The sequence below is a fragment of the Ceratosolen solmsi genome, unplaced genomic scaffold (genome assembly GCF_000503995.2).
Source record: "Ceratosolen solmsi marchali unplaced genomic scaffold, CerSol_1.0 scaffold5, whole genome shotgun sequence".
In the NCBI taxonomy this organism is placed as follows: domain Eukaryota; kingdom Metazoa; phylum Arthropoda; class Insecta; order Hymenoptera; family Agaonidae; genus Ceratosolen; species Ceratosolen solmsi.
Genome location: NW_011948454.1, coordinates 469195 through 496502, shown reverse-complemented (window position 1 = coordinate 496502; position 27308 = coordinate 469195). Strand labels below are relative to the sequence as shown.

The 27308-nt window shown below is 23.2% G+C and overlaps 2 protein-coding genes across 5 annotated transcripts; one reads left to right on the top strand and one right to left on the bottom strand.

The window, feature by feature from the left end:
- The first annotated feature begins 1651 nt into the window (after positions 1 to 1651).
- LOC105366726 (uncharacterized protein KIAA0930 homolog) lies at positions 1652 to 12968 on the top strand. 4 transcript variants are annotated; one of them, XM_011505261.1, is made up of 9 exons: positions 1652 to 1823; positions 3111 to 3430; positions 4102 to 4365; positions 4426 to 4525; positions 4864 to 5124; positions 9109 to 9176; positions 9553 to 9699; positions 11831 to 11980; positions 12789 to 12968. In XM_011505261.1, the coding sequence occupies exons 1-8, from the start codon at positions 1706 to 1708 to the stop codon at positions 11972 to 11974; spliced, it is 1422 nt and encodes a 473-aa protein (XP_011503563.1). In that variant the 5' UTR covers positions 1652 to 1705; the 3' UTR covers positions 11975 to 11980; positions 12789 to 12968. The 4 variants fall into 4 exon arrangements, with proteins under 4 accessions (XP_011503563.1, XP_011503561.1, XP_011503562.1 ...); XM_011505259.1 differs by having other exon boundaries at positions 4819 to 5124; XM_011505260.1 differs by lacking the exon at positions 9109 to 9176 and having other exon boundaries at positions 4819 to 5124.
- Positions 12969 to 21216: 8248 nt separating this feature from the next.
- On the bottom strand, positions 21217 to 26567 carry LOC105366737 (facilitated trehalose transporter Tret1-like). Its single transcript, XM_011505275.1, has 4 exons — positions 26471 to 26567; positions 22302 to 22435; positions 22086 to 22269; positions 21217 to 21950 (listed from the first exon to the last, which is right to left on the bottom strand). Exons 1-4 carry the CDS (start codon positions 26565 to 26567, stop codon positions 21373 to 21375), a joined length of 993 nt encoding a protein of 330 aa, XP_011503577.1. The 3' UTR covers positions 21217 to 21372.
- Between the last annotated feature and the right edge of the window lie 741 nt (positions 26568 to 27308).

Genomic DNA, 27308 nt, shown 5'->3' with positions numbered 1-27308 from the left:
GATATTAAGATAGTCCAAAATCTTTATACCTTTAAATAGTTGTACTTACATTAGTATTTTTAATGAATATTTTAACAGATTTTATTATTAAATTTCTTATCTTAATTTATAAATTTAAAAATTTTCGGTTTACTACAACATTTACATATTTAAAATTCGTTTTTCGTAGGCTTAAATAAAACTTTCATGATACATATATAACAATAACAAAAAAGTAGACGCAACGTTGGGTTATTTTGTATCTCATTCTATGAGATTTTTATAATAAACTACACAGACCAACTAAACAGTTAAATAATACTTATAAAATATAAACACTAAAATTTATTTTTAGAATAATATTACATTTTATTTTAGTCTCGAATTATCGGAATCAAAAAATCATAATCGATCTATGGGAAAGTCTATCAAGCATCTTAGTTTTTACAATGTTCGAAATTTACTAATTTTTTAATACTTTTTCTAATTCATCTTCAATTTCTATATAAATTAATTGATGTAATTAAAAGTTATAAAATAATATAAATCTAATATCACCAATTTCATTAATAATTTATGCAAAATTACTTTAGTATTAAAATAAAAAGAAATACCTAACAAAATTATAAATTACTATTTACAAATTTTGTATGTCTCTTAATGTTTGAAATTAGTAATAGAGTTAATTGAAATTTTGTTTCTAATATTATTATAACATATACTAAAAAATACTATATTATTTGTTATTATAAGATAGTAAATAGTAAGCTTAAATTATTATATATAGTAACAATAATGTAAACAATTTAAAAAAATAAAACAATAAATTGTGAAATTTTTCTTTTTCTTTTCAGTATTGATGACGAAAAAATAAAAAAAAAATAATCACAACATGTGGTAAATTAAGAATGAAATTAAGATGAGTTTAATTAGGAAATATTTCCCTCTCGCTCTCTCTCTCTCGTTCGGAATTAATAAATTTTTATGCCGTGATAAAGTTCATATTAGAATATTTTTAAATATGTTTAATATATGTAGATGATAAATCAACATTGAAAATATTCGCATTATAGAAATCAATAGTTAATATGAAAAATACTTGTTAATAATTTATGAACTTGAGAATGTAGTATTAAAAATTTTCGCATTAATTGATAAAGTAGAACATAATTTTAATTAGTTAAATCAGTTTCAATAAATTTTTATAATTCTGGCATTTCCTTATTAAGTTCACAACTATTAAAACATAAACATTTACTAAAAATCTAACAAACTTTATAGAAATAATGACTAAATACTTAAAACAATTGATTAGATGGTAATCATTGTGCTGCTTCAACCAACTATAGCACGCAGGCGCAAAAATATCGACATAACCTAATTTCTAACCCTTTTATCGATGTTTTTTGTATTCACATTCATGCTTCATCCGTCACGAGTTACTAATATATTTGACTTATGCTCTTCTATTGGCGTTAAATACTAATCAAATTTTCTATTTCATAAGATCAGATGCTATAGTTCCTTAAATATTAATGTACTGATATAGGAATTTTAATGCCGTCACGTAAATTTATAAGATGCGCGATAGTCCTAATTCATCAAAAATTTTAATGGTGGGAATTAATAAGTGATATGCGTACTTATATATGCAAAAAGGCTATTGCACGACTTCATATGTGTAAATACAATAGTATTTTAGGGGCATAAAAACACTTTATAGTCAATGGCGAGCTTAGAAAGTGACTCATCTAGCTTTCACAGACCGTTAACAATGCTCGAACAACTTCTTGATGAAATCAACTTTCAGAGAACAAAAGAAATGCGACAGATACTCAAAGACGGTATGTTAAACATATATACACGTTTATATATATACTTATGAAATTGAGGAATATTTATGAATATTGAATATTAAAGAAAATAAAAAAACATATGTAATTAATTCATTTACTCGTTAGAATACTTGGAAAGTTTGCGCCAATAAATCCAAAACCAATATTAAATTCTCCATTAAAAATTAATATTTTAAACAATAATTCGTGTCCTATCAACATAGACTTTGTATAAATTCGAACCAAATATTATAGTTGATATACATAAAAAAATATTAATGATATTTAATATTTATTGTTAAAAAATTATTTTTTCTAAAAATTTATTATATTAAAAAGTTAATAGCGAATCATATGGTTCTTAAAATTTTTAAAGAAAAATTGGAAATATCACAACTATGTATAAAAGTTTTAAGTATTGTTAAAATATTATTTAAAAAATCTATAATTTATTCTATAATATAATTTTTTTAAATAAATTTTTATAACTCATAGAAAACTTATGGCTATTAATTTTTTTATATTAAAATAATATTCAATTTTACTAATCGTTAATATCAAATCATTATTTATCAAAAAACAGATTATTAACTATAATAAAATATAAACAAGGATAATCAATATTACCAAAAAAATTGTTCACGTTAAAAAAGCTAATGAATTTTCAAGAACTTATTCCTCATTCTCTTCATAATATAATTAACAATTTCATAACTATTTTGCAATAATAATATCTTATCTACTATTTTAATTATTAATATAATATTAATAAGCAGCATATATAATCAGTAATCTGAAAATATTTATAGACAAGTTATCATGCTTATAACAAGTCGAATCATGCTTAACAAATTTTTTAATTTAAAATCTAATATTTGATGCTATAAAAATAATTTTGTGAAGTATTTTAAAAATTGATTTTACAATAATATTTTTTAGACTATTTTAAGATTTTTTAAATAATTAAAATAATGTAAAAAATAAATTAGAAAATCATTTATACATACAGTCTTTAAAAAATGTTTAAGTATTGTACGTACGATCTTATGCATTTCATTTATCATATTATAAGAAGGAATTTTAATAAAGAAAATATAAAAGTTTTATTAAAAAACTTCATAAATAATTATATTCATTAATATAAACTAATTTTTACCGAAAAATTAGAATCCCTTATGTTAATTAATTGCATATATTTTTGTCCCGTATGATAATTTTTGATGTAATAAAAATATCTGAATTTCACGTTTAATTAAAAATTAAGTAAAACAATTTTAAATATAAATATTGGTACAGATTCAGGATTTGTTATGTTGCAAGGAATGACTTACTGGACAGACTTGTTTGTACGCCATTTCTTGTTTCAAACAGAACACATAGTAGACGGCGATGACCTTCTATTTTTTGTCCGTAAAAAACATATTAAGAAATCATCAAAATATTTGCCAAAATTTGAGACCGAAGTGGATGTTTTTCGTAAAGATAGTAAAAAGCTACCAATTGGAGATCCGGATATTGATTGGGAAGAAACAGTTTATTTAAATCTAGTTGTGCACCAATTCGATTACACACTTACACTCGCCATCTGTACTAGAACAAGTCCTAAGGAATTACAAGTATTACAATTTTGCTCTCTTATGTAGCTTTTAAAATATTCTTCTCAATATATTATACCATTTATTTTTTATAAATTATGGAGCAAATACGTCTTGGAAACAGTCAGAAAAAATTAAAACTAGAATTATTTCATATAAAAATGTATATATAATAATTTTTTTTTTAATTTTTATTAAATAATTAATATTTTTTAATAAAGTAAATATAAAAATTGAAGTAAAGAAATTCTTTAATATATTTTTCAAAAAAATATAAATATATATTAAAACATATTCTTTCATTTATTGCTTGAATATTTTCTCAAAAAAAAATGTAATTATTTTTAAAAAATATAAAAATCCGATTTCTCTAATATTACCCATTAATATTACTTTCTTTTATTTATAAAAATTGTGGAAAATCCATATTCTAGAATTATTAGAATAATAGAAGTTTAGTTAGAAGTTTAACTTTTTAATTAAAAAATATGTTAAATTCATCACTTCTATTGTTTACTTTTTAAATTTAATATAATCAATGTTTTAAAAATTATTTTACGCGAATGAGATAATAAATATAACTTTCTAACAACCGATTTAAATTTATAAATGGCTTTAAATACAATTATACTTTATTTACATGATACTTTGATAAATTTGCGTTTTAATTGAAATATAATATAAAATTGCAGGTATTAAAAAGACATTCTCAAAAAGTATATGCAAGTCCAAGTCGTAGACGGATGGACGCGAAAGGTGATCTTGAAGAGATGACATATCCTCATATCTGCTTTATGGTAGATAATTTCGACGAGGTTTTCTGTGATATTTTAGTCAGAGACGGCGAAATGGTCTGTGTTGAATTAGTAGCCTCTGATAGAGAAGGAATAGTTCAAGGAGTAATTTTTCTTGGATCTATTAGATACGATGCATTGAAGAAAGTTTATGATACAAGGGTAATTTTTAATTTGTATAATATACATATTACTAAATTAATTATCCACATATATTCACAGTCAAGTCTCAGTGCAAAAATGGCGCAACGGATGACTTTCGGACTTTTTTCGGGATTCACATCTCAAAGAGTCGAATTTGTACGAATGAAAGGACCTCAAGGTAAATTTTAATATTTCTGAAAAAATATTTTTTTAGAAAAATTAAATTTCTATGTTTTTCAATGTTTTAATTTTGTAAAGTTTAAAATTTTAATTGATAATATTCTATAATTGCGCTACATCATTCAAAATATTTTACTGATATTCAAAATCCAATCATTTCTTAATGTTCAAATGGAAATTTTCAATTTATCATATATGTCATAGATGTAAATAAAGTTTTATTTTATACATTCATGCAGAAGAATAAAATCATATCTCGAACCAATAGTAGAGAAATTTCTATTTTTTTAGGTAAAGGTCATGCAGAAATGGCAGTAACAAAACCGACTGGTTCAGGAGTTGAGACACCAACTTCGGAACCAGGTTATTGCGCTACAGACATATTACGAGATGCCGATTGGGACGATACCGATGAACTATTCATTTATCGCCATCAACGCAGATTGTCTGATCCTAGTGCCAATCTCAATAATTATACGCGAGGTGGTTGCTACACAAAACCTGATGTAAATAGAACAAAAGCCAGATCAGAAAACGAGGGTTTGGACTCCATAGATAACGGATTCAGCGAAATAGAAGCTGGAGACGTACGGGACGGTAATACTTATTTATGTATTTTTTATAACTTATGAAAAGATTTGTTTGCTACAAATGATCTTGGTACTAATTGGATGCTGGACAAAGAAGCAAAGTATTTTACAGATCTAAATTTATATATAACTTAATTATATATTTACATTATTTGAAATTAAATGAAAAAATCATTCAATTAACAATATATAATGGCATCTTTATTTTTATTTAAGCTTAAATGTGTACAATGAATATTAATAACTAAATGATATTATATTTTGAAACTAAGTAATTATATATGATTGTAATATGTACACAATGACTTTTTCTTAAACAATAATTTTATAATCGGCGATTCTACAAATTTATTTTGTAAATATATATTAAAGTGAATAATAAAATCCTATTATTAAAATTTTTTTGAATCTTTAAACTATAACTAATTTTATACTAAATATTACGATATAATTAATTAAATAAGAAAATTAAATAACCAGTATACAGTTACACTATAAAAATAAATAGTAATAATAAGGTATAGTATATAAATAATATATATATATATATAATAATAATAAGGTAATAATCATTTTCGATTGCATGTTATGATTTACACAATAATTTAAAATAAAATTTAGTACAAAATTACAATTAAAAAAATACTGATAAAATTTAGTATAAAATTAAAATTAAAAAATATTGATAAAATTTATTGTAAAATTAAAACAAAAAATATAGGATTATAAAAATAATTTTCATTATATTCTTATGAAACATTTTTAGAGTAATCGAATTTATAAATAATCACTGATTTTCGAAGATATTTTTTTTATACATGTTCATAATACTATGTTATCATATTAATAACTATTCAATAACTTTCTAATTTAATTATTTTTTATTGAATAAATATTTTAAAATATAATTGAAATCAAATATTTTAAAACCTAATTTAAATATATGAATTACTACAGAAATTTTACCAAAATAATTTGTAACACTTATATTATTTCATAAATCAGATTATTCTCTTCTATCAAGCTATTCTACCTGATCTTAAGATTTTTTATCTTAATATTTAAGATGCCTTAGATATTTTTAATTAGTCTTTTGATTGTTATAAACAATTTAATTCAATCTATTAATATTATATGAATTTGAAATTAGTTATTTTATCATTATATCCATTATTATAAATAAAATAAATAAATTAAATTAATTTATTTATATTAATTAAAAAAGATTGTTAAAAGTTTTGTTAATTAAACTAAAAATATGATAAACGGTTTATTAATATAATTTTAACAAAACAAAAAATATGTAGATGCAAGATAAAATATTTGTACATTATAATAAATATTTATTGTGGGTAATTATATAAGAAAGGTAGGTTAATTCTCACCAAATGTTGAAATTGTTTGGAACATATACATGCTAATCAAATTAACCTAATAAAAAATTAATGCAATATAAACCATACCAATTTGTTCATTTTTATAATATCGATTTGAAGGTATATAAAAATACCAAACAATTATATAAATTAATAAATCAAAACTGTATGAAAACTTTGTTAGAAATAAATTAAAATTGTTACACCAGAAAACAAACCTATAAATATATTGTCTCTTAATAAAGTTCTTAGTAAATTTTTTGTTTATCATTTTGTAAGTTATTTCAAAAGGAAATTTATTTTATAAAATTTATTACGAAATATATAATCTTTAGTTTTTTAATGTAATAAATTGGAGTTTAACTTACTACATTTAATAAACATTCATTTTATAATTACATTATATACAATTTAGAATTTTTTCTTTTATATCGTTTTATTTTAAACAGAGTTTTAATTAATTTATTTAATTAAACAAAAGTAAGTAGTTAATATATAGCATGGAAAATTTATTATTATATTTATTTCATTTGATTATCAACAAACAACTCAGGAATATTAATATAATTTTTTATTAATAAATAATTATTTAAATAGTTATGAAGAATATTTGGACTACAAAATATTATTATAGTCCTTGCATTTTATGTAAGCAGTAGAATTCAATTGAATAAATTTTACTAAATTGCCTTACATAAAATAAGGATTGTTTTTCTCTTACTGATATTACTTAATTATTTAATATTGAATTTATAAACATACTATAACAATAATATATATAATAAATTTATTATATTAATACTGAATTTACTTATGTATTTATGTACACCAAAAATATAAATATTTGAATCATGCATTAATGTTATTACAATTTAATTGTATAACCATATAATACATTCACAAATACTGTAGAAGCATTAAACCTCAAAAAATAAAATTTATTGATCTGTAGGAATTATGATAGATTTGATTACGCAAAGTTAACACTTTCCACCATATTTAATTAGCTGGTACATATAATCTACTTAGTAATCTACATATTTATATTGAAATTTTATACGGTCGATACAAACTTTATTTCTACTTAAAATAATAAACTATAAGAGATAATATATTTAAAAAAAAAATAGCTGGTGGACTCATGTTTGTGAACGTTTCTTTATTTTTTTTATTTATTTTTTTTTTATTTTTAATATTTTGCGTAATTATTATTAGACGAAAATCAGGATGATGTAGGTCAGAAAGTACCCATAAAAGCGCGGATAGGGCATAGGCTTACCCAGTCATCCGCGGTCTCGACACTCAAGAGCTCCGGACACAGGTCCAGACACACGTTGACACAGGCTAACCCCTACTACCAAACTATGGGGTCATAATCAGAACGTTCAGGGAACAAACCTATGATCTCAGAATTCCCCGCGGTGAATACACATCCAAAGAATGACAAAGAAATATAATAGTTATATGCGTAAACAATGAGCTGTCAGCAGAACACGGATACAGATTTACATAAAAGTCTTATTGCAACAAAACAGGGATACATTTCTAGTATTCTTAATAACTATCTCGGCTGGTGTATGCTAATTCCTAATTTAGATTCCCATTATTATATTTTTTAACATTTATATTTTCAGTTATTTTCTCTTTTATTTTATAGTTTATTGGGTGGAAATAATTCATGGACATAATAAATTCATAAAAAATTTAATTTCACACTTCTAAATTTTTTATTTCATGAGGTGCATCATATAGAGTTTATTTTTTTCATTAATATTATCCTAATTGAAATCATGGCAATAAAATTGCCATTTTTCTTTCAATTTTATTGGTTGAAAATTTTATTGGCTATTGAAATGATAATTTTCTTAATCATAAATATAAGTAAATCGTTTTAAAAATAATATTCTATATTAAATATAAACATTATTGAATTAAATGGTATTAAAGAATTAATAAAGAATAATAAGAATAATAATAAGAATTAATAAAATTAAATATGTTTTTGACATAATAAAGACATTTTTATTAAACATATATAAATACATCGGACAATTTCTTCATAATGTTTTAAGATATTATATTGCTTTAAAGTACTAGTAAATATATTAATCGCAACATGTACAATAATTAAATTATTTTTTAAATAATCTGAAAATAAAAATAATTTTTAATAATTAAAACATTATTTACTTTAATGTATTCAAGTTATTAACTGGTTTCCTTTTTTATTTATTTAAGTAGTCTCTATAAAAACATATTTTTATATATTTTAATTGTCAATATATTTAATTAAAATCAGTACAATTTTATTGTAGAATACTTAGATATTATTTTATCTTTTCTGTATTAATTTATAATTTATTTCATATTTACCATTATTACACAATATTTATAATATCACCTTATTGATTGAAATAAACTTATATAAATTTCATGCATTTAAATAACTACAATGGTTACATTAATTAAAATATGAGTAGAGCCCTTAAATTTTTTTTTTAATTTAGCCTTGGATTAATTTAAATGTTTTGAAAAATCGAAGATCTTCAGACACGAAAAATAAAATAATTATAATTTGCGTGTCTGCGTTAATTCTTGACAACTATCCATCGTAGGTTATATGAACTGTGAGTCTGTGGATGAGAAGCAACAACATCAAGAGCAACATCAACAAGCAATTGAAGTAGGTAGTGAAATTCTATTGCTCCAAAGTTCTTCACTTACTGATGATATTGTACACCAGAAATTTAATTCAGAAGCCATAACTGTTCATGGTACTGAGGAATTACCATTTATATTGTGCGAGAATAAAAAACTACCGTCGCATCTACATCACCTTAGTCATCTTCGAAGTACTCGATTAATTGAACGTCAACGCATCCGAGCGTGTAGCCTTGTGAATAAAAAATCAACCACAACTTATTTAATGAATTACGATAATAGCAGTGAAGAAAATATCCTATGTGTTGAAAGGAATGAGAATGAGAATTATGTTGAAATGGATACCAACTCGAATGACAATAACGTAAATGACAAAATTACAAAAATTCAATGTCCAGAACGAAGTGCCACCCTGCCAAGAAGACGTAGAAGAAAGGCCTATTCGGGTTATTTTACGGGCAATCTATTGCCTCCACATCGCGTCACTCCGGACGGCACCGCGATCTACTATTGGTGTGAACTCCCTCGATGTCCCGGCTCTCAGGGTAAACGTCCTTTCGACCAAAATTATCAGTTACTGTTACTACTTTTTTCTGTGGATACTTCAAAATTCGAATGGATTCTTTTTCCATTGTGGAATTCAAGTTTCTTTTATGTAATTATTACTGATATTTTATAATTATATATAAATATTATAACTATTCTTTAGTCTATTTTACGTATTGTAATTCAATAATTTACGACATTATAATAAAGGATAAAATAGAAGATTTAGAATCGTAATTATATTTTAATATATTAAATTATTATTTATTAATTACCGTAATTTTTTAAAAGTAATTTTATAAACGAATGAATTATTGCATTTTGATTTATTTGTAATATTACTATGTCTCCATTTTAAATATATTTTAATCCATTTTAAAACTTATTAATTGATGCTTATATATTTGTATTTCTTATTTATAAATATAATAAGCATAATATTATGATATACGCTCCCACTATCGAAAAATATAGATATGTTGGTAGTCTACTTATGTTATTCCCTAATTAAATTTTAGATTTATTTACATTACATAAATTTTTTTTATTAAATTTTTTTAGATTTTATATAATAATATTTTAAATACATTAAATATTCTATTTGTAGATGAGAAAATTACACTTTACCATAAATACTTATTTATGTTAAATATATGTAACATAACTTGAAAATAATTGTAATTATATATAAAATACATTATATAGTTATAACATTCATTATAATGAGTAAAATTATATGTTAATTACATACTGTGAATGATTTATATTTGCAAACAAGAAAATAATGTTCCATTCGATACTTATTTTTAAATATTTTCGTTCAATTTAGTCACTTTTTATTATTTTGATTGATATGATGAATTGTATTGTAATTCGTGAAATTTAAAATATGAATTCCACTTGAAGAATCTATTCGAAATTCATTTGCTTGAGTTATAAAAATAAACTACAAAAATCTAAATATATTTTACAAAAACACTACACAACAATTAATTAATTTATCTCATATATCTGCTAGATTGAAAGAGTGATAATATAAAGAAAAGGAAATATTTCTATAAATATGTGGATGAAATCTAATTATGGAAAAATAAACCAGAAAATGTTCTCATTCTTGTTGATATCACTAGATTACTAACATATGTTATTATTTTTATTCAAAATGTAATCGTGAATTTTTAATACTATTGTATTATACTTCTGTTTTATACTTCTAATGGTAATCATTTTAAGTTATTTTAATTATTAGAAATTGATTTTTTAAATATTTATTTTTATCGATTTTAAATTCTCTACGAATGTACAATATCTAAAAAAAAATGATTTTTCAAAACTCCAAACAATAATATTTTTATATAATAACAATAATACTATATTAAAGATTATAATGTATGGTAACATTATATTTTTCACATTTAAAATATTTACTCTACCTAAAACGTTCAAATATTGTAACAACAATCTACTAAACTTTACAGATATTTTCATCCATTTTTATGAAGTATAAAATATAATAATCTTATTTCAATAACAACGGATCTTACTTTAATAGTAAAATTATTTGAGATTTCTATATCTTTACAATTATTTAAATTATTGTGTACATTTTCTTCAACTTAAAGATGCATCAAAAGGTAATTTTTCAAAAATATATACTGACTTTACATCAAATTCTATCGGAATAAAAAGTAAACATATACCTTATTCCGCTTTGTAACATTTTTATTAATTACTTAATGATTAAATACCAGAAAAAAAATTAGAAATAGAACGAAATAATTATGAAAGTAATTTAATATAATATACAGCATAATAAGACACTTAATAAAATATTAATTAATTAACAGAGAAAATTGTTAACAACTAAAAAATTAATTAATTAACTAAATTAAATAAATTAACTAAAAATTAATTAATTTTGTGTTGTTATGTAAACTTGAAATCAACCACAACCTATGATATTATATTCTATTATTTAACTATAATTTCTTATATTTTATTAATAAATTTTAATGTTTAAAATTTATTATCTTTTATTATTAATTTTTAACGTTTTTTTCTAGAAATTAAAAAAGGTTACACAATTTAAATATCTCTGTTATATCTAATAAGTTAATAATCTGTTATTAGAATTGGACGATGGAGCATATAATCCACTGTGGACAATGCGGGGGTTCACTCAAACATTTCACTTTTGGAAAGAAACAAAAAGAACCCAATCCGTCCCCCTTAATGCGTTCCTTACCTACATTACGTTACCATGGTGGAGCATAGCTAAAGGTGCATATATCACAATTTTAAATTAAAAATATGCGATAACTCTTATAATGTGTTATTTTCAGTTGAGTTTAAAAGCAGAAACTTAATAATATGTAAAATAATAAAAAGTTGAAAATATTTTAACAGAAATTCTATAGAAAAATTGTTAATATTGATTAACTGAATATGTATTGGTAATCATTTATAAATTCAAAGTAAAACTTTTAAGTTAATGTAGTTTTATGTAAAGAATCAATATTTTATCCAAAGTATTCAATATCATTTAATAATAAAGTAAAGATTATTTTAAACTAATTATTTATAATTTTTTTTTATTGTCTTTTTACATAAATAGTAAGTAAATTAGTCTAATAGTACAATATTAAGTTAATAGTATGTAGATCAATATTTGTCAACATTGATTTTTAAATTTATCAAATAATTAATTTCTAAGATATTTGTTTTCTATTTCTTTATGAAAATGAAAGTATACGAAAATGCTTTGTTAATTAATTAAAAATTAATTATTAGTTTAATTAAAAATTATAAATATACTTATATTATATAAGCTCTCTATTGACATCTTTTAACGAATTTATTTTTTAACAGAGGTCTGTAGCAATCATGCTGGGTATTTATTGTTTTAAAGAATTTAAAAATAAAAAAAGATCAATAATATTGAGACCAACTAATATATATGTTAAATCATTAAATATCATTTTGACCCATAAAGATACTCATAGAAAGCTTTATTTTATAATAGTTTCACCTATCAATAGTATAAAGACAAATATTTTTTTAATATATTTTAATATTTGTGATTTTTCAGATATACTAGATCACCGAGAAGGACCCATATTAACATTTTAGTTGATTCTACATCTATAAATACAAAATGTGATGACATTCGTTTTATTTCATTTTGTGAACATGTCGAATCTATGGAACTTGTGTATTTACGTGTGAAATAATTTCAACAATTAGACAAAAAATATGACAAGATTTTAATATGCTGTCATCATATATTTTTTCATTTCCTAATGTATAATAATAAAATACTTATTTAAATTAATATTTTATTATATTTTAAAACAATTAAACTTACAAATTTCTTAAATCAAATCAAATTTAATAAACTAAAATTATATTACAAAAATTATCTTAAAAAATTGTTTACTTTTATTTAAATAATACATTGATAAATTCTTCAACTTCCAAAAAATTAATTAATTATTTAATCTAATAAATTTATTCGAATTATTTATTTCCATTAGAATAGAATTCGATATCTGTTAAGCATAATTTATTTTTCAAAAACGTATTTGTTTGCGATAAATAGTACATGTAACATGAACCATTTTTAATTATATTATAATTTTTTTAATTTCCCCTGGTGACTAATAAAATATTATTAATTATTCGATATATTAATACTATTCCAATTAATATGAAAATATAATTTTGTATTAAATTATGTAATTATAATATTTAAAAAAAAAATAACAATATTTTTTTACAGCTATTTCATATCTATAATACAATAATGAATATAAATTCAATCAGTAATTAATATTCTCCAAACCAATTAATTTTTCTGATACATATATATGCAATAATCTATAAAATTACCATTATTAAATATCAAAAGAAATAAAATTAAGATAATGAAATTTCTAAACCGATATGTCTTTTTATATATGTAAGACTAACTTAATTATTTTTGTAAACATATAAGGTCGATAACAAATAAAACAAACAATATTGTTTAGAAAAAAGTAAACACGAGTAAAATATCTTTATATGTTTCGCCTTAAATTTAATTATATACATAAATATATAAATATATATATATATATATATATATTGAAAGAAAAATAGGAAGATATAAGAATTACAACAAATTTTATTTATACTCGTATTTTATCTTTATACTTGTATATCTACTATTTAAATACGTAAATAGAAATTTCAAGAATTAAACCATTATTTTGAAATATTACGTTCAAATATTTGCATATTTAATTGTTCAATTTTTTAAATTTAGGATAGTACAATTACAGACTAATTTACAAGCTGACCCTATAAATTACATTTATTAAAGTATGTTTCATTGAAATATTTTTCTTCAAATTCATAAAACACTTCTGAATATCAGTGGTTTGTATACAGATTTACACATTTCTGCATGATCTAAACTTGTAAGTAAAAATTCAAAAGTAATATAATATAATAAATAAAAAAAATTGTTGATAATTCCAAACTGTAAAGTTTATTGAATGAAATTTTTTTTATAACTATAATAAGAGAATTCAAATGTATTAATAAATAAACAGTATGTCATATTTAAACGCATATTAATAGACACTGAAACACAATAAATGAAAAAGAAACCGATATAAAAAAATTTTAAGGCATTTTGTAGTATATTAAGAAAGTAAAGTTTTATGATTTCGTGACACCCAAAGAAATTATTAATATATATTTATAATATATATTATTAACATAATATTTATGTTAATGGATATACTTGATCAGTTATCTGGAAAAAACGTGTCATATAAAGTTGTGACCAACAAGTCATTATGAACAAGGCAGTATGAAGCGCTCTGATTGGTTCCGTCAATTATGAAAGAATCAATTCGATTGGAGACGGCAAGAAATAGGCGCTCTGATTGGAAACGCAAAGAAGGAGGCAATTCGTAAAGACCACACGGTGGCCGAGAATGCTTTTAAGAAAGACGCCGACAAGGTGCAAGAGCTTCTTCTCAAAAGGAACGCCAAAGAACAAGGATGTGGACATACATAGTAAAGGCCAAGAATTAAGAGGCAAAGGCTAGTTATATATAACTAATAACAAGTGCAAATCAAATCAAGAAATCAGTGGTGCACAGAGCACAACATAATCATAACCTATAAGGAGCCGCCTGAGGAAAATTCAGCAAACAATACGAGGTATAACCAGCAAAACACAAAACAGAAACTACAAGCTGCCGCACGAGACAAAGTCTGAAGACATCACGAGTTGTCATCAAGAGCACAGAACTCAGAACTCCAAAGTTCCATTCCTTAATAATGATAATTATACACATTATGCCTCACAAGACAAAGAACTGTAGAGCGACGAAACGCATACAATCTGCAGACGCATAAGGGGCAAGTTTAGTTCCCACAAGATAGACTTACGAGGCGTCGTACGCGGCAATATCTGCAGACTAAAATGAACTGCCACCAAGAGCACACCTGCAGAGCCTACAAGGTAAGCAATAAGACAATAACAAGGCAAACTCAAGCTACTGCCATGTGCCACTACACAAGGAAGCGCAAGGGTTTACGGTCTTGTTCTTCTACGTGTATAACTCAACCAGCACGTGCATTACATATAGAGGACCAGAAGGTTACGCCCTTCTACCTGTACATGCAACAAACATTACCGCTCTGTGGCAATAGCAATACAAAACTCAAAAAACGAAGGCATTCAAGCATAAACTAAAAATCATTATAATACAACTAATGCAATTATCTCAATAAACTAAAACAAATACCAAATCTATTTATTATTGAATACATGCACTATCCTGTCCACTTGCCCGCAATCCTCCCTTCCACCATCTGGGAGTTTACACCTAACTTTAGATATTTGGCCCTCCTCGCCCGGTACTCTTTTTTTAGACAATCTTAAATACATATAATTTTAATTTAATATAATCTATTGATACAAAAAAGTTTGAAAATTGTAAATAAATGTTTGTAAATGTAATTTATGTATTTTTATATAAAATATAATAAATAATGTAAAAAAAAAAAAATGTAAGAAATTTTTTGCTATGTGTACAATTTTAGAATTGTTTGGAATAAATACTAGCTTTAATTAAATCTTTATGTTATTTACTAAAAAGTTTTTAAGCATTTTATTTATTTATTTTTATTTAATGTAATTGTAGCATCTAGCAACTATAAAACATATATGTGAAGATTTTAACATTGAAATTTTACTCTAAACGTATGTAATAAAAGTATAGAAATATTTTCGAATGTCTGTATATATCACCAGAAATTTAAATAAATCTTGTTGATGAGTACTAAACACGGTCCGAGTGAAAATATTACGCTCTCATTAACAACAAATTGAATATTTAGAATGTTTATAAAAAACAAAGGTACTCTAAATAGAATTAAAATAAGTATATTATTTAAGTTAAAAATTAACTTTTTATTTTTATATTAACAGTTTTTTGCTCCAATGCTTTTTTCTTAACTGAAAACTGCATTTTCGAAATTTATGTTAAATACTTCTTTAAAGTTTTTTAATCGATTAATTTAAAATTTTGTTATATTTATTTCGATTTTCTAAATGAAATATCATTTTGTTACTCTATTATGAATTGTACAAATTTTATGTTGGGACATTACAATCTATACAAAATAATTCATAATTTTCTACATTGTCATTTGTTGATTTGAACAAAATTATGTAAAATAATGAAAAACAATTTGGCAAGAGAAAAAAAAATTATTTATTTTATGACCTTTTCTTTAATCGTATATAATTAAATTATAATTGTTATAATTATTTATAATTTATTAAAATTAAATTATTAATGTTAAAATTATTTATAATTGAATTATCTAATTTACAATAATTCATTAAAAAATACATAATATTAATTTATGTTTCCATCTGAAATGCGAAAATGCTATAAGAAATAAACAAGTTCACAAAATAAAATAACTACATGGATATTATACATAATCGCAGTATACATATAAAATTGCTAATTTAGAAATAAATCCAATGAAATAAATACGATGTTACAATAATACATTACCAAAGAAAGCATAATTATTTTTTTTTATTTTATTTATACATCTGAATGACGTAATTGATTAATTAAATATTTAAAAATAAATAATTGTATTATGTCATTTCAGTGAAAATTCAATTATTATATCTTTATTTCCACATGCAGTCTCATCTCAATTCATTTTCAATATTTTATCGTTATATTCGCAATTTTCATTTTCCGTCGCAGTATATCAATAAATGTCATCAGTATGTATCACGCTGTAAAGTTAATGAGAATGAAGAGTCACTACATTGCCTATTCAATCTCAATTAAAAAAAATCTTACTATTGTACCATTCTTTCTATTCATTGATTCAATATAACTGCTTAATCTCGTTCGATCGTTTATACATTAATCCATACGCATAAAATTTTTCGTACCTACGGTCTACATGAACGGAGTTTTTAAAAATATATAACTCAATAAACTTTAGTTTTGTGATTAATGCAAAACTCTTCATTTGTATTTGCATCATTATAAAATTATTATTATTGAATCCAAGAATAATATATACACAAATTTACAATACGAACAAAATTTATTTGCAATTAATAACAACAACGCAATTAGAAAATGAACCCGAAAATTGTATTTTTGCAAAATTATAACTCATTAATTTTTAAAATTTTCCTAAGATAAATAAATTTTTGTAATTGTCAACTCATAATCTTAAGGTTAAATTTTTTATATAATTTTACTTTTTATATTTAATGAACATATTTAGTTATTAAACATCAAAATATGTAATTTTTAAAATTTTAAATATTTGATATACCATATTTTAACAAATTTAAAAACATTTTTTTTAATACAAATGAAAAAAATTTCACAAAAATATTATTTTAAATAAGAAGTTCAAATAAGTTTAAATAATTTGAGTATATTATTGTCCATTAGAAATTAGATTATAATTTTCAAAAACAGTTTTTAAAAACTTTGTTAAAAAAAATATATAATTAAATAGACAAAAAAATTTATTAATAATGCAAATACATAAAAAAAATTTATTATTAAAATTAGACATATGTTTCACTCTTTAAATATTTGGTTCCCTTATAAACAATACAAACGTTTTAAGCTTATGAATACTTTTTACAGCAATAAATATTTTGTACACAATTATTAATATCAGTATCTCAATTAATTGATAGTAAATCATAATTCAAATACAGAATTTTATGGCTTTAAATGCCATTTAAAAAACTTAAATTGAATAAAAATACTATATTGATCTATAATATTTATAGATAAGTTATTGTAAATTCTTAATGTTATCTTTTTAATAAGTTGGCACATGCAGCTCTTTGTATATAAAATAACTTTAAAAAGTTATTTTAATTTCGAATATATTAGAATTAAATACTTAAAAAAAAATTTCATTATTTAATATAAAAATTTTGTCAATTAACTTCGTATACAAGTGATTTTTTCTTTGGAGTTATCAACTTTTATTTTTCTATTAATGAAAAATAACAATAATTTTTGGAAATTAACTGATTCATTCAATTAGAAATACTGTAATTATATTTATCGTATATTATAAAATTTCTTATAAACACTTTAAATCTCATAATTTTAATAGACCAATGAATAATTCATTTCAGTCCAAATTGCTGTATCGTAATGGATTAACTACTTCGAGGAATATATTAATGAATAGTCAAAATGCTTGAATATCAGAAAATTCATGAAAACTTACTTATTTAATTATTATAATTATAATAGTAACTCATTTCTCTTTTTATAAACTTGACAAAAAAGATAATAATTGTAGCATCAAATAATTAAATAATGAAAATTACTATATCGAGTAAATTTATAATTTATAATTTGAATAAATATATTATAGGTTTTTTAACTATTAAAATTAGACCATGTAACAAAAATATATTTATACACGGTACATTTGATACAGTTGAACTCATATTTAAAAATATAATAAATTGTTTTACACTAATTTTTTAATACAATACAATAATAGTTTATAATCATTAAATGTATTATGTTATTTTTCAAATTTCAAAATCTTAAAATTATAAAAAGTTTAATAATATTATAGTAACACTATTCTGATATCTCAATATCAAATAAAAGTTATAATGCACGTGTAAATTAATTTCTAAACTTTTTTTATATTGTAATAAAAATATATTTTAAAAATAAAAGCATTCATAAAAAATGGATCTGAGAATAAAGATTGAAAAAATTATTATGTAATACTAAGTATTGAAGAAAAAATATAGAATTATATAGAATTATATAATAAAAGCCAACTATACCTATGAGATAAACGCAATCATATTATTTTTGTAAAAAGAATTAATTCCTTTCAACATTTTTTATTTAACTTTATTAATAATCGTCTTTACATATAAACATTTTTAATATTTATGTATTATAATTATTAATATGCATATTATTTGTATATTATACACTAATTAATATACTTGTCTAAAAATAGAGTACCGGGCGAAGAGGGCGAAGAAACTAAGATTAGGTGTGAGCTCCCGATATTGATAGGAGGATTAGAGGCTAGTGTACAAGATAGTACATATATTCAATAAAGAGTAGTTTTTTTATTTAGTTTTGTTTTATTTATATGATTGCACTTATTGAATTATAATTAGTTTTATTTTTATAATTGCGTTTTGCTTTTCTTGATTTTATGTTTCATTGCTACTGAGCTATCACGTACGTCGCATACACAGGAAGAAGTTGATGCCTTGCTGGTCCTCTATATGTGACACACGTGTAGATGGAATAATACACACAGAAGAGCGAGATCGTAAACCCCCGTGCTTCCTTGTATATGAGCACGTGGCGATTGCTAGAATTGCTTGTATTTGTGTTTTGCAGATAGCTTGACGTATCTGCAGATTAGCACGTATGGCTTGATATAGTTATGTATTAATTAGGAATGAAACAGTACCTCGTAGTTCTGCACGTTGTGTATAGCTATGTTTTGTCTTGTTCTTTGAGTTGCCTCGTGTGGCTCCTTGCAGTTTGATTGTGTATACTGTGCGAACTGATATTCGTAGTTCTCGATTCCCTTTTTTACTTGTATCGCACTGCTGCGAGTGTATGATTTGACTATCTAGCACTTGTGTTGAATAGAATAATCTTGCGTAATTAGCTTGGACTTCATGATTGTTTGACTGCGTTTATTTGACTTGTTCTTTTTCTGTTATATAAGATAAGATAAGTGATTGTGCCGTGCCGGTGTTGCATTTTTTAAAGCCTTCTCTCGACCACGCGGTGTTCGGTGAGAATTCCCTCTCTTTTTGTGTCGCCAATCAGAGCTGTCTTATCGATCATGGCGTCGCCAATGAGATTTAGTCTTATTAGTGTATCCAATCAGAATTCTTCTTTAGTTTATGGTAATTCTAATCACGGCGCCTTTTTGAGTGGTGGGGTCTCCCACCAGTGAGTCTTTCCAAGATGGAAGCTCCAATGAGAGCGGGTCTTGCTCAACTCCCCTCCATGATGGGGGGGTCAAGATGCCGCGCTTTTTCCTCTGCATCCTAGCATTGTCGCATGCATTTCTTGTAATCATGCGCGTTGCGATCGTTCAGTGTTGTGAAGGTTAGGTTTAGCATTGTTTTTGAGTGTATCATCTGGCTTGTGTTTTTCAGACTAATTTTTATGACTTGTGTATGCCAGATGTTTTATGACTTGTCGTCGATAGATGCTTTGTTGCGAGGCCGTGTCAAATGTCTCGTCGCATTAGTTTTATGACGTGATTTTTCTGGACACTTGGACCTTTGTCCTCGCCAGCTGTGTTTATAAATTCTATTTTCATTAGATATTCGCAGTTTTGCTCAATTGTTTAGATTTAGTTAATCCGAGGCGCGTTTGAATGTTTATTCCTTGAGTTAGCTTTTTTCGGAACTCTTATCTCGAATTTTCCAGATGTTTAATGTGCTGGGAGTTTTCTTACATTCTCGAACAATATTAATAAGAAATTTAGAAAACTATTGTAATATAATACTATTACAAATAATATGTCAAAACCAATAAATATAATATTTATTTTTGTAATGTATGAATCGCTATAATAGTAATCTATTTAATATGCAAACGATGATGAAAAATAAATGTTTTTAAAATTTTTTTATATCTATAATAGTTTAATTTTTTATTAATATTTTTTGAACGAAATTGTTTTATTTCATTAAATTTGTTAATAATTATTTTTACAAAATATTAAAATATTTCTAAGAAATTCACAACATATTGAAAAATATTATATTATTTATATTTAAGTTAGACATGATATACAAATAATATCATTTAATAAAACTATATATTAAAAATAAATTCTTTTGACAGAAAACAAACTTCTAGTATCAAACTTACTGTCAGTTTTTCATTTTATTTGAAATTTATGGTTCGCGAATAGGTTTATCTTCCAAATGAATGTAATGCCATTAAAATATTCGGTTATTAATATTAAATATATAAGAATATACATTTTATTTAGATTTATTATATAATTTGCGACTTATTAATTAAATCATCTTGTATCTCTTGTAATGATTTTCCTTTGGTTTTGGGCTTTATAAAAAGTGCTTAAGGTACTGCCATAAAAGTAATAATGGCATGTCCATAAAAAACATATGCTTCACCGAATAAATCAACAAATAGTTGAAAACATTTAGATGATAAAAAAGCTGCACTAGCTGCTGTTAAATTAGCTATGCAAGTAGCCACAGATTTAACATTTACTGCATAAACCTCACTTGCAACTATGCTCGGAATTGAAGCAAGACCAAGTACGAAAAAAATTATGAACGCAAAAAGTGATATTATTGGTAACCATTCTGATCCTGCCCATTCAATTTTAGTTTCCATCATCATAAAATGTGATTCTAGTGCTGTCAGGGCTACTGTTACTCCAATACTTGACCATATCAAAAGAATGCGTCTACCGCATCTATTGTACAATCGTAAACATGCAATCCAGGTTGTAATAGAGCAAGCAAGTATATAGGCAACTGCAGAAGATGTATTGATAAGTTTGGACTTGCTACGTACAAGAATAATCTCCATATAAAAAAGAACGTTGTTGAGACCTGATAGTTGCATAAATATGAATAACATCATCACGAGAATGGTAGCTTTTCTTACATGTTTCAGTCTGAAATCAGCTAATGAAATAAATTATATTATAGATAGCAACCCACGTTACAAAATTAACTATTTATAGTTTAAAAAATAGTAACTTATATATATTTGTATAAAAGGTGAAGATTCAATAAAAGCATATAAAATGAAAAAATTACTTAACGTTTCTAGAAAGCTAGTGGTAGCAGTAGATTTAACAAATTTTATAATTTCTTCGAGTTCCTTCTCGACTTTCTCGTCATTACGATACCATTTAAGAGATTTTCTCGCTTCTTCAATGTTTCCAAATTGTACCAAATAGTGGGGAGAATCAGGTAGAAAAATGAGTAAAATAATAAGAATAATACACTATAATACAATAATACAATAATTCCCAAATATAATAAAGATGCAACCCACGATCCTTCAATTAACGTCAATGGTAAAGGTGATTCTGGAGTAGTTAATAAAACTAAATCGGGTGAGCTCCAACCGCACATTACTCCTATTTCTGCTATTATGATCCATACTGAAATTTATAAATATTTATGTGTGCGTACGTGTGTGTGTGTGTGTGTGTGTGTGTTGCGCGCATGTATACGTCCATAGGTATGCATGTATGCAACGAAACTGCAATAATTAAGTGATTTCAAATACTTCGAAAAGTTACATTGTCTGAAATTTTATTCAAAATATATAGCATCAATCATAATTACCGTATAAGCGTAAACTCAAAACTACACTATTGTTCAGATGTTCTTTACGAATCTTTTTGATAATAAGCACATATAATATATATCACATAATGCAGAATCACCTGAGAGAAAAAATTGATATATTAAAAAAGATGTTTGATTTATTGCGATCATATCTACACTAACAAATCTACTTAAATTATAATTATAAGGTACGTTATTATTATTCGATTTCGTCAAAATATTTAAAAATGCCAAAGATATTAAAAAAGTTATCTGTAGCTTAACAAAGTATTTTCTACAATGTTAGTGAACATTCATGTAAAAATATATAAGAAAAATGTAATGTATTTTCGAATCCATTTTATATCAATTCAGTTTTATATTGTATAATGATTGCAAATTTTCTAAATATATTTTTATTTCATTGATATTCAATTGAAAGGAGGTAATATTTTGTTTAAAAATATCATTTTTAAAATCTTTTACCCTATAAATACTGGAGACAACTATTTTTACGAACAGTTTTCGAATGCATAAGAAGATAATGCAACTTTATTATAATTTAATTATAAATTTATATTCTTACTTTAAAACATTCGTTTAATATTATTTCCATTACTTTAAAGGGTATGGAATGTACTAACATTACTGAAATAAAAAATCTGAAATATAACCAAGTTGTCTATGAAAAACTACGTATAATAAGAAAAATAAAATATAAAAATGTAGAAAGTAAATTAACCTATTGAAAAGTTCAAAATATATTTTATCACAATAATTTATATTACTATTGTATAATTTTTCTAATTTTATGGTTAACAAATTTGGCATTGTTCAAGTAACTAATTCTTATTATTTATTTAATTTATTCCAATATCGTCAATATTGTCAATTTATAAATATGTTTATTATATATTTAGTATATGTTTATTCAATATTATCAATAAAGATAATTCTAAAATACCTTAAATAAGCATAGATTTTAATGAGTTTTGTATTAAAATAGATTTCATGCAAATAAAAATAATGTTCAAGAAATATATAAATTAATTTGAGTTAATTATTATGAAAAAAATATATAAAATATATAAAATCCTTTATAATTTTTAATTATTTGTCTAATTTTTACTAATACTAATTTTTAATTGTTTGTCGATTATGTTGTATTGATTATCATATTATATTATTAATTTATAACTAATATAAATTTTGTAATGATATAGTCTTAATCAACTAATCTGAAACTACTTAATACCCTATTTTTTATATTTATATAATAAACAAAAAAAAAATCAAGTGTACCTGCAAATGCTGCCAAAAGTTGTGAGTAAATCTTTTTGATCCGTTTGAAAAATTTAGTTATAAGAAACATCTTAATAAAAAAAAGTAGAACAAAATCTTCTTGCAATACTTAAGATAACTAATTTTTTAGTTTATTGCGAACATATTTTACTTGATATATTGTTTGCTTTATACTGATAAGATTAGAAAACAGTTGTTAATTTGCAATTATGAATTTCAACAAAATGTAGTCTAATTTTTCTCATGTACGTATACTAGTATTTATAAATAGTTATATTTTAAATGAAAGATTTTATTCCTTTTTTAAACCAGTGTTTACGTAATAAATCAATTCAACTATTATTTTCAGTTCTATACACATTAATATCGTAATAGATTATATTCTGACAATATTAATTATTGTTTGAAATAAAGTTTATGAATTACATAATTATACAACTAACTATCAAATATATCAAATCATTTAATCAAATTATATTCTGACAATATTAATTATTGTTTGAAATAAAGATTATGAATTACATAATTATACAACTAACTGTCAAATATATCAAATTATTTAAAGTTTATTGTTTAAAAAATTAATATTAATTTTTAAATTTATAAATTCTTATTAGTGTATATTATGATTATTGAGATTACAGCAAATTTATAAAATTATTTAGCAAAAAATTATTTTGAAATCAATTGTAAACTTATCTAGATATTATACAAGATATATGAAATATCCAGGTCTTTTTCATTTTAACTACATTATTAGACTAAAATTAATTGCATAATGTTCTAACTTATTTTATAAAATAAAATATAATTCTGTGATTATTCATACATATTATTTTTTAGAAAGTAATAAATTAATCGCTTTAATAGATATTAAATATAATAATTTACTCAATTTTTTCTAGAAATATAAAGGAGAAAAAAAAGAAGAACTAAAAAATCAATATATTTCTATTGATATTATTGATATTATTGCTCTATAAACAATATAAATAATGTAATAAATGTGATTATCAATATAATCAACTGATGGTAAATGTCATTGTGTTAACGTATTATTATGATTAAAATGATGATTATATTTATTATATACATTGTTGTAATAAAAATATCTTTATAGTATAATTTTATGAATAAAAAATAATTTTAAATGAATATATTATTGGTTAATTGCGGGAGTCAAAATAATATCATTTATCATACACTTTAATATAAATGTATATACATGCATAAGCTCTAATGCATATATGATGTTTACATAACGACAACCCAAACTTATTTTTGGAATCCAAAAAAGTAATTTATATTCAGATAAGTACTATCAAACGCAATCTTTAATGAATTAATAAATGCCGAATTTTTATTTTTTGTTTTTATGATAATTTACAAATTATTTTATAATTTTATCGTATATAAAATAAATGTAAAAGTATGTTTATTATTAAAAATTATAAAAATTATATAAAAAATTTAAATAAAAAATACTTTTGTAACATATAATTTATTAAAAATGTTATTTTAAAAACGAATATTAATATTACATTAGAAATATAATTTTTTATTAAATATAATGATATTTATAATCATTATTGTTAATTAGCAATTTTTTAATACATTAATAAAATAACTTTAATGTATATTTACAACGTTACTCCATAATTTTTTCTCAAATATATTATTCAATAGTTAAATGAGAAGACCAAGTAACAATATTACAGTCTTTACGAATTTTATTGAAAGCACACACATACATACATTTCAATTCAAGCCTTTTATGTAACATCATTACATTATATTATATCTGAACTTTTAAAAATAGCATAGAAAACGAGTTGGAAAAAAACGAGTAATTAACAAATGCATAATATATAAGCTAACATGGTAGCTTAAAGGAAAAATAATAAATGAAATGTAATTTACATTTCCTTTCTCTTTTTTATGTTAAAAATAAATTTAATTATTTTATTTTTAATATTATCGTGTATAAATATTTAATTGTATTATTATTATTAATTGATTATTTTAAATTTTATTTATGTATAATTAACTTTATGCAACTTTACGTTTTTTTAATACAAATATTTTTATTTTTTCATAATTATTGCTGTTTCAAAAAACCCATTTATAAATTAATATAAATAATATCAAAATAATTTTGTTAAATCTATAAACATGTAAACAGTTTTAAAAATATCTTTCAAATAAAACAATAGTAAAAATGATCTTAATGAGACATTCTTATTTCATGAAAATAGCATTTCCTAATAATAAAATAATTTATACACGATAATATTATTTTTTATTAATTTAATATTAATAATATTAATATTAATTAAATTTAATATACACCAACAATACAAGTACCAGTTGAAGTCTTCATTGAAGAAGGAAGTGGAAAATTCCCTCAACTGAATCCAAGATTAGTCTTCGTATGTAGTATCAACTATTTTCGGCATCATAGCCATCAACTAAGATTCGGAGCCTAAGAAGCCAGGTCATCGAGCATACATAAAGGATTGAGGCCACCTCCAGATACACGCAAAATTATCTTAATTAAGTATTACTGTCTGTACTCAAGGAGAAGCCAGTGCCAATTAAAAACATAGCATGTGTCGACAAGTCTTCGCGCCGTTTACGCTCATCTTGTCCACCTAACCTCATTCCTAGTTCGGGTCCTGTGCTTACCAGGCCAATCTTCGCACCAATCAGCGCTCATAACAGATACAACACGCGGCCGTCTCGATGAAGTGATATGAGTTTTACAACCTCTTACTTCCCAGGGAATAGTATCAGTGTACTACGCCAAGAGAATAAAGTACCTTACAATTACTTCTGTTAAACATACATTTGCTACAGCAAAGCGTGATATGCCCAACAATTAATAACAGTAACAAGAATCATCCCTGTATCTAGAAATTAATGGAATAAATAGAGTAACAACTAGATGTATTAATATTGAATTTATTACACTATCCCTTCCACTTGACCAAACATCGCTACCACATAACACCTCGTGATCTCTGAGTTGTTAACGGCAACAATCTTGTATCCTTCGAACCGGTCTTGGTAAAACGAGCCGGATCATCAGATATATTTTGTACAATTATTTTTGTTTTCCTATAATTAATCCTATATCTTTCTCGTTACATGCTTCAGAAAATTAGTTTAGTTTTCATATTATATCTATTTTTTAATACAATATTAATTAAAATATAGTAAAATAAAAATATAAGATTATTCTTGAATTTGCTTAAATTATAAAGAAAATTTAAATTTCTAATTATTCTTGTATATTAATTGTATTAGGTAAGACTGTTGTTTGAATATTTCTATTGAAATATATATATTTCTTGTATATACATATTAATATCTTAAGTTACAATTATGGGCATATAAAACTTT

Coding starts and splice junctions, on each gene's coding strand:
- LOC105366737 (XM_011505275.1), bottom strand. CDS start 26,567: ATGAGGTTAGGTGGACAAGATGAGCGTAAACGGCGCGAAGACTTGTCG. Junction 22,270..22,301: donor TTGCATCTTTATTATATTTG/GGAATTATTGTA, acceptor TTATAGTGTATT/ATTCTTATTATTTTACTCAT. Junction 21,951..22,085: donor TAGCTTTCTAGAAACGTTAA/GTAATTTTTTCA, acceptor TTATTTCATTAG/CTGATTTCAGACTGAAACAT.
- LOC105366726 (XM_011505259.1), top strand. CDS start 1,706: ATGGCGAGCTTAGAAAGTGACTCATCTAGCTTTCACAGACCGTTAACA. Junction 9,177..9,552: donor AACATCAACAAGCAATTGAA/GTAGGTAGTGAA, acceptor TTCAATGTCCAG/AACGAAGTGCCACCCTGCCA. Junction 9,700..11,830: donor TCGATGTCCCGGCTCTCAGG/GTAAACGTCCTT, acceptor ATCTGTTATTAG/AATTGGACGATGGAGCATAT.